Genomic DNA, 9,382 nt, shown 5'->3' with positions numbered 1-9,382 from the left:
TTCCTCACAGGAAGTTACATATGGAAAGCAGAATTTTATTTTATTCTTTTATTAACTTAGAGAACTGCTATTAACTCTTCCTTGCTAAACACAAGGAAGTTTTGTGATTTTTCTTGGGTAGCAATTTAGATACAGCTTTACATTTTCCATAGTAACTCTGTTAAATCAACAATAACAGAAGTTTTTTTAGTTGCTCTGACAGTTGCTGATCTGTCACTGCTCACTATACTGGGAATTTACAGAATTTTGAGACTATCTGTTCTGTACACATGAAAAGCCCCGGCTTAGAGAGACAGAGCTTTTGCTTATATCTAACACTATAGGAAATTCATCAGCAAGAATGATTTTGGCATAGCTTTTCAGAACCTCATGCACAAACTTAAAACCTCCAGGTACATTGATATGTGAATAGAATGTGCAATACGCTCTTTTATTCCCCTGCTTTTGATGCTCAAAGCTGCACTTTATCCCCACGTCAGGCAATGTTTCCAAGGTGAGTAAACACACTTTGTATGAGCCTCCAGTTCACAGCCAACTAGCAGGCACACACATACGAGATGTGCCAGGCTGTCTATTATGCTTTACTACCCTTGGTGTTCTAGTTCCAGCCACTCATTGCGCACAACCTTTCCCACATATTGAGGAGTTACAACACTTTTTGCATCAGAGCAGAACTAGTTCAAAGATTGGCCAAAGCAACAAGTTTTGTAATTGCTTAAAACAGCAAATCCAAGGGCTGAGAATCTCAGTTTCGAGCATTCATTAATCAAGCCTGTTAAATAATTACCTCTTCGCGGCTTCTTGTCAATTGTTCATGACGATAACTGTCCATGGCACTGTTCCAGGAGCCATCCTGTGATGACATAGGGGACAAGCCTGCTTCACCTCTGCTGGTGGGAAGGACTCCAGCATGTGAGGAGTATTTAAGAGACGAGGTTTCCTCCTTGGAAGTAAATGATCATAAGAATAGTCCAAAGTAGGCAAAATCTGAACAGGTAGAAGAAGCAGTGAAATCCTCTCCAAACTCTTTTACAGGAAGGTAAGTGGAGTTTCTATATATAAATTGTATGCATTCTTCTAGAGCTTTACATTCCATATCTATGCACAGGTTTGATTTAGACACAATTAAATCTAATACGCATTCTTTTTATTACTGAATGTATTTTTACGAAAGCATATTCCTTCCATTAGGAATTGTTGGGTAATGTGCTAACAGGCCAAATGTTTGATCTTTGATTACAGACCATATCCACTGCAGCCTACAAATAATGACTCCCCAGCTGAAGACTCGACTGAACATAACCCCACGACTCATTCAGGGGGATTTGAAGAGCCTGTCTCAGGAAGTGAGACACTTCATTGAAAGCAATGCCAAGCTGTGCCAACCTGCTAGAATTCATATCTGTGATGGCTCAGAGGAAGAGAACAAAAACATTCTGGATACCATGGTAGAACAAGGCATGATCAAAAAGCTGAAGAAGTATGAGAACTGGTAAGTAACAGACATATGTAAAAGAAAGTCAGGGTTAGACCTGAGAGAATTGTGGTATATAATTTTCCATTAACGTTTATATTTAAAAGGGGATTTCGTTTCAACCATGATCAAAACCCTTTAGTGTTTACTTTCCATGAACATTTGAGTACTCAGGAAAAGTGCACTTTAACCTTGAATATTCACCCAATGCTGATTTAAACGGTATTATTCAACTGGAATATTCACAGTTTACAATTCACAGTTTACAATTCATGTTCTTTACGTAAATCTTCCAATTCAGGAACAGGAACCATATCATGTGACTTGCGCAGAACCTTAAGTCTTCAAAATGCTCTGCCAACACAATGGATTAGATTCTGATCTCACTTAGGCCCTGATCCTGCAAACACTTACACCTGTATTCAAAGTGTTGACAGGGCCTCTGCCTTAGCCAGGAGTCGCTCTATTGATTACTGTGTAAAACTGGCAAAACTCTCGATTTATACTGGTGTAAATAAGAATAGAGTCAAGCCTTATAACTCCCTGTGAGTTATTAACCCCATTTGACAGTTGGTGAAGCTGAGGTCAAGAGAGATTAACATGTAACGATACTACAGCTAAATTTCTAAAGCCATGACACCATCAGTTCATTCTGCAATATTCTTAGCTATTTTGTATGAGAGAATACATTCCACCGATCCTTTATCTGAATAAGCTGTGGTTGTCTGGAAAGATATCTGGACGTGATGGGCTGTCCCCTTACCCACTATAAAGCATTTTACCCGATTGTGCCTTCCCCCTAGGGAAGGATTAAATGTACTCTACTTACCACTTTTTAATGACCAAAGCACAATTTCCTGATTTTTTTTTTTTAAATAGTTGGTTGGCTCTCACTGATCCAAGGGATGTGGCAAGAATTGAAAGCAAAACAGTCATTATCTCTCAGGAGCAGAGAGATACCATTCCAATCCCTAAAACTGGAACTAGCCAGCTGGGTCACTGGATGTCAGAAGAAGATTTTGAGAAAGCCTTCAGTGTCAGATTCCCCGGGTGCATGAAAGGTAAAAAGAAAATTCACATGACACTTTCATAATAAGAAAAACACCAGTAATAATAAATAATAATCTAAAAATTCAAATATATTTGGCTAAGATTTACAAACTTTGGCACATGAAGGTTAGGCAGTTAACCCATTTTATCAGGCCTTTCGGTCTCAGAGCTCTGCATACATATATATGGTCATTCTACTACCCATTTTAAAGAAGGGCAACTAAAGCTTGGAAAGCTTGGGTGACTTTCCTGAAATCAACAGCGAGTCAGTAGATGGGAAATTGAGGAAAGAACCCAGGAATCCTGACTCCCAATGTCAAATTCTCTTCAATGGAGTTCCACCAGTTTACACTAGCAGAGAATTTGGCCTCTTGCTCCTTCTGAGGCTGCTAGACAATTCTACCTAACCCAGCACAGTAGCTTTTATAGCTTAAAAACATAGAAAACTACTAGTAGTTAAAAAACAAAACCTTTTATTACATAACCTGACAAAAAGGAGTGTTTCAAATATATAAATATCCTCTGGAACCACCTCTGGAACCACCTTGCAAAAGATGGAGGGCTTTTAAGGAAGTGAGAAAATGTAAAGGGACAAGGTACTTTTTAATGATTATTCCAACAATACACTGTTTTTATTCTTGGTCACATCTCACTCACGTGGCTCTGCTCCTGCTTTACAGGACGTACAATGTATGTCATCCCCTTTAGTATGGGGCCCATTGGGTCTCCTTTATGCAAGATTGGGATTGAGCTGACAGATTCGTTGTATGTGGTGGCCAGCATGAGGATCATGACCCGGATGGGAACAGCCATCTTGGAAACCCTAGGGAATGGAGAGTTTGTAAAATGCCTTCATTCAGTTGGGTGCCCTTTACCACTAAAAAGTAAGTAATCGTATTAACTCTGACTAATGCTCAGACATATGTGTTGCACCTATCTTGTATCCTTGGCACAATGAAAACTGCCAGTGAAGTCAACGGGAGGTTTTAGAGTGTGCAACAAAAGGAGGGTCAAGTCCCTGGTGAAGGAATTAGGATTTAAGGCCTTCCTAGGGGGCAGATTATTTCACAGCTGCCTACTGCAGGGTTTCTGAAGCATCTGGTACTGGCCAGTGTCAGACACAGGACGCCGACTAGATGAACCTTGTGTCTGACCTAATCTGGAAATTCCTATATTCATGAGTAGTGCATTGTGTTTTGCAGAACCACTAGTAAACAATTGGCCCTGCAACCCAGATTTGACTCTGATTGCTCAGATTCCTGATCGCAGAGAAATCATCTCTTTTGGCAGTGGTTATGGAGGAAACTCCTTGCTGGGGAAAAAGTGCTTTGCCCTCAGGATTGCCAGCAGAATTGCCAAGGAAGAGGGCTGGCTTGCTGAGCACATGCTGGTAAGAGCTGTTAAAATCATAAGTGAATTTTTTAAAGCAATTAAACCTCAAAACAGCTCAGCGTGAATATGCCATGACTTGATATGAGTGGAATTACCATCTGGCATGAATATTACTGTGATGTGAGATGTACATATCATACAACCATCTTATGTAGAAATAGGGAAGTACTTGTATTGTTGATAAATAAGCATTTTATAGAAGAAAATATAAAATAGGGAACGAAGCAAGATTTCTATCTGCTTGTCTAGGCCCTGATCCTGAATTATGTTCCATAGAGGCAGACCTCGGTGCCTGTGCAGACCCCATTCACTTCAATAAGGATACACATGGGAATACGGGTCTACATGCGTACAACAGCTTGCAGGATAGGGTCCATAGTTTGTAAAATTGTCTTTAATATTAAAAGCAGACCTGAAAAAGAATCCTGAAAATATTCAATTCCTTTTTCAAATGAATTGCATTTGACTGTGTTCGTGCCCTTCCTGTCTTCACTTTCCACTCTCATTTGAGCAATCAAGTTTCACTAAAATGGTCCTGCAAAGTGAATTTCCTAGTTACACACTTGAGTATTCACAGCAAAGACATTTTACATTCATTCATACAAGTATTTATGCCAGGCTGACCCACTCAGGGAACTGAAAAATACCATGTGGCTTACCTGATCATCCATCACAGCTCAGCAACACAAAAATATTCAAAGTCTGAATATTTTTAATCTATGAAGTAAAAAAAAATTAAGTAAATTGATCTCCCTCACACCCACTTTCCCTCCCTCCCTTTCTCCTCTCGTTAACCTTTCACTATCCTCTAGCTCTTTCACTTCACAATAAAAGTATGCGCAAGTCATTCCTATCATAAAAAAAAAAAATCCCACCGTTGACCCCACTTGCCACTCCAACTACTGCCCCATCCCCCTTTTCCCTTTCATCTCTAAGCTCATTGGGCGCACTGTGTAACACATAATAAAAAAAACTGCATATAATTTAATGCAAATCCAACATGTTTTATTATTACTATTTATTACTATTACTATTTACTGGTAATAATACAAGTGCCCGAAAAAATAAGCATATTAAACAGAGACATTTATTTTTCAATAGATCCTGGGTATCACAAACCCAGAGGGTGAGAAGAAGTACTTTACCGCAGCATTCCCCAGTGCATGTGGAAAAACTAACTTGGCTATGATGAACCCAACTCTGCCAGGATGGAAAATAGAGTGTGTTGGGGATGATATTGCCTGGATGAAATTCGATGAGCAAGGTAACTTTTCTTACTGTAAGGCTGAATTGCTCTAGGGATTGGCAACCTTTGGCACGCGGCCCACCAGGGTAAGCCCCCTGGCAGGCTGGGCTGGTTTGTTTACCTGCCACGTCCACAGGTTCATCCAATCGCAGCTACCACTGGCCGCGGTTTGCTGTTCCAGGCCAATGGGGGCTGCGGGAAGCGGCGCAGGCCAAGGGATGTGCTGGCCAGTGAGAGCTGCGATTGGCTGAACCTGCGGATGCGGCAGGTAAACAAACCGGCCCAGCCCACCAGGGAGCTTACGCTGGCGGGCCGCATGCCAAAAGTTGCCAGTCCCTGCTCTAGGGACAAGTCCTGCTCTCATTAAAGTCCGTGGCCACCTCCCTCTGACTTTGATGGCCGCAGGATCTGGATCCTAGTCTGCCAAGAGTTCAAATAGTGAGTTGGGTTTTCTATCATTGTTTGGTCTCTCTTAAATTCCAGGTAATTTAAGGGCAATCAATCCAGAAAATGGATTTTTTGGAGTTGCTCCTGGGACATCAGTAAAAACAAACCCCAATGCCATAAAGACCATACACAAGAATACCATCTTCACCAATGTAGCAGAAACCAGCGATGGAGGTATATACTGGGAAGGCATCGATGAACCACTTGCACCAGGAGTGACACTGACTTCATGGAAGAACAAGAGGTGGACCCCAGGGAATGGTAACTCTGCATGTTCGGGGGACTTTTTAAATTTCTCTTCACATTTCACGTTAACTCTGCAATCATGAAATATTTTGGTCTGTACAGGGGAGACTTGCGCCCATCCCAATTCTCGATTCTGCACCCCTGCCAGCCAGTGCCCGATCATTGACCCTGCCTGGGAATCTCCAGAAGGAGTGCCGATTGAGGGTATAATATTTGGAGGCCGTAGACCTGCTGGTAAGAGCTGCAATAATGTGTATCAAGACCAAAGCCCTAGCCACTGTATGCCTAAAACTGTGCTGGCAACAGTTGGGTTTAAATATGATTTTTGCTACCGTGGTGTCCTCTAAGCAGCGAGAGCAGCAAAATAACTAGATTAGTAAACCACATTTTAAGAAGTGGCCTATGATTTTTGGGTGCCCAACACTTTACAATTATCTGTATTATGTTAACACCTAGGGGCACCAACAAAGATCAGGGCCCCATTGTGCTAGACATGGGACAGATAGATAGTAAGAGACAGTCCAGGCCTCAAAGGGCTTACAATTTAGATAGCCCAGACTGAGAAAGGGTGGGAGAAATGACATATTATCCCCATTTTATAGATGGGGAACTGAGGCTACCTACTGAACCAAGTTCCATTGAAAATCTGGCCACAAGAGCAAGAGATAACCACATTATGACTTTTAGCCCTGTGGCTAGAGCACACACCTGGGATGAAGGACACCCAGGTTCGATTCCCTCCTCTGTGTGATTGGGAGAAATGATTTGCGTTGGGATCTCTAAGCACTGAGCTTTGGGATAATCTAAGGTGGAGCTTCCGCAATCTCTCCTATTGAAGTTGTTCAGTTTGGCTAGCTAATTAAAAAGTGATTGGAGTAGGGGGACTGGACCCTAGCTCTCCCACCTCTTAGGTGGGTGCTGTAACCACCAGACTACAATGTCAGTCTCCCTTTCTTTCTCTCTCTCTCTCTTGCCCATGGACTCAAAGTATTTATACACAGTGGAACAGCTTCAAATACTTAAAGATTCATTGGGCCGGAGAGAAAGAGAGAATTCTGGCCTAAATTATTTTCCAATAAGAGAGAGGTTAAAAAATGAACTGAATTATATAACAGGAAAAAGAGGGACTGAATTCTATGGTAACATGCATACTGCAGTACCTCAGGTAGCTAAAGCTGTTATAGCAAAGACTTTTGGACCTTTAATTAGTGAAGCTATTTTGTTCTCTACAGGTGTGCCTCTAGTATATGAGGCCCTTAGCTGGGAGCATGCCGTATTTATAGGAGCAGCTATGAGATCTGAAGCAACCGCAGCTGCTGAGCACAAAGGTAAATCAAAATCTAATTTGCCTTTCCATATTAAAAGTAGTCCTTTCTGGATACCCAACAGTGATCACCTGTAAATTACTATACACTAAAGTCTGCTTCTTGGGAGTTAATTTTGTGAATTGTGCAGTTTTCAAAATACAAAATATTCTGCTTGGAGCTAAAAAAATTCTAACCTAAAATTCAACATACAGCAAAACAACTCCATGTGGGTAATGTGGAGCAGGGACACAGTGTGGCCAACAGGATGCCGGAGTCTGAGTTGAAAGACTTGATACTGAGCCATTGTGTGATCTTGGACAAGTCACTGAAGTCTTCTGTTTTGTTACAGAGCACATGTTGAATGGGCTAGTTTTGGGATGCCCAACATGAGACATTTAGGGCTGAATTTTCAGAGTTCTGACCACCCACACCGTCCATTTACTTAAACTGGAGTTGACCATGCTTACCACCTCTTAAATTCAGGCTCTTAATCAATTTTTGCCTCAGTTTCTCCATTTGTAGATTGGGGATAATGCTTAACCATATTCTTAAAGCTCTTTTTGCTGACAGGGCAAAATGTTGTATGAGGGCTAAGTATTATCTTACTTTTTATGTACATTCTTTTAACAGGAAAAATCATTATGCACGACCCCTTTGCCATGCGGCCTTTCTTTGGCTACAACTTTGGCAAATACCTTGCCCACTGGCTTAGCATGGCACATCGCCCAGCTGCAAAACTGCCCAAGATCTTCCATGTGAACTGGTTCCGAAAAGACAAGCAAGGGAAATTCCTGTGGCCTGGTTTTGGGGAGAACTCCCGTGTGCTGGAATGGATGTTCAACAGAATCCGTGGAGAGGCCGGTGCCAAGCTAACTGCTATAGGCTACATCCCTGCCGACTCAGCCTTGAACCTGAAGGGCCTAGAAGGCATTGACATGACAGAACTGTTTGATATCTCCAAAGAGTTCTGGGAAAAAGAGGTGACGGAAATCAAGAAATATTTTGAAGAGCAAGTTAATGCTGACCTCCCTTATGAAATAGAAAGAGAAGTTCTTGCACTGGAGCAAAGGATAAAACAGCTGTAACTGATCAAAACCGTTCTGAATCCACACATAACGAAGATGACAAGCACACTTTACTGGAAGCACACTAATACATGGATAGGTAGGGGCTATGCTGAAAAATATAACAATTTTCACATAATAATTCTAAAAACACAGACTCCAATGTTTTAGAGAATGCCTGTTTCTGTTATAATGAGCATTAAAGACCCAGATGAATGTGTTTTTATCTTAGTGGTGTCAGTTACAATAAAAAAAAAAACCTGTAAGCTGTATATATGTATTATCTAGCTATATTTTCTATCTTTAAAAATATTTGGAAAGATTACTTACCAGAATGAAAGATTATTTTGTATTACAAATGCATATTTAAAATATTTTTATTTTATGTCTCATATTCCGGTGATTTCCAGATGTTTTGCACAGCCTGTTCTTTAAATCAGTGAAATAAACCTTTTTACAGAATATTCTCTTATTTCCTGTATTCTCACTGTCCAGAAAACAGCATGCAAATGTCCTGGGCCTCCAATCATTCCCACCGTGAGGAGGGGTTGTGTTCATGGGAGAAAACTAATCACCGAATAAGTCAGTTTCCCACCCATTACTGAAACATACATAAAGTCAAAGAATTCCAAACAATGAGTGGCTTCTGGGAAAGTATTTTCCTAATCCCCATGAATTAGAGGTTGGTTCATGTGCTGAAGTATGAGGGGCGTGTGTCTCTTCCCTAGCTCCAGGGGGGAGGGGAAGCAGGGTGCTGGTGTGGAATTCAGGGTGCTTTGTGAAGAGTTTTCTGGACTCGTTGGGATGGCTTGTAGGGCTTCAGGAATGGGGAAGAGGGACCAAAGGGTGCTTCACCCACCTGCTGAAACCCTGCTATCCTCCTCCTCAGAGTGCTCCCTTCATGCTTTCCAATCCACACCCATGGCAAGTCCCCTGCTTTTTTCCCTGTTGAATGCTTCGTCACCCTGAATACGCTGCAAATATTTGTTTAGCAAAAAGAAAACCACTTCTATGGTGTAATTAAACTCTTTATAGACTCTGCTTCCTTGCAAAACAAATAGAGCCAGGGGCTGGTCAACAGATGGCCTTCAGAGCTTGCTAGGTGAGGTCACACAGCCTGGAAAACCTTTAACTATCTCTTGGCTGTGTGTTTAGG

At 41.5% G+C, this 9,382-nt stretch overlaps 1 protein-coding gene across 1 annotated transcript; it reads left to right on the top strand.

The window, feature by feature from the left end:
• The first annotated feature begins 674 nt into the window (after positions 1-674).
• On the top strand, positions 675-8,663 carry PCK1 (phosphoenolpyruvate carboxykinase 1). The gene is made up of 10 exons (XM_027822275.3): positions 675-1,039; positions 1,243-1,492; positions 2,354-2,535; positions 3,205-3,408; positions 3,727-3,914; positions 5,018-5,180; positions 5,646-5,870; positions 5,958-6,089; positions 7,088-7,183; positions 7,793-8,663. Exons 2-10 carry the CDS (start codon positions 1,269-1,271, stop codon positions 8,245-8,247), a joined length of 1,869 nt encoding a protein of 622 aa, XP_027678076.2. The 5' UTR covers positions 675-1,039; positions 1,243-1,268; the 3' UTR covers positions 8,248-8,663.
• The last annotated feature ends 719 nt before the right edge of the window (positions 8,664-9,382 follow it).

This window comes from Chelonia mydas, chromosome 13, assembly GCF_015237465.2.
Source record: "Chelonia mydas isolate rCheMyd1 chromosome 13, rCheMyd1.pri.v2, whole genome shotgun sequence".
Lineage (NCBI taxonomy): Eukaryota > Metazoa > Chordata > Testudines > Cheloniidae > Chelonia > Chelonia mydas.
This window is presented reverse-complemented; position numbering and strand designations above follow the sequence as displayed.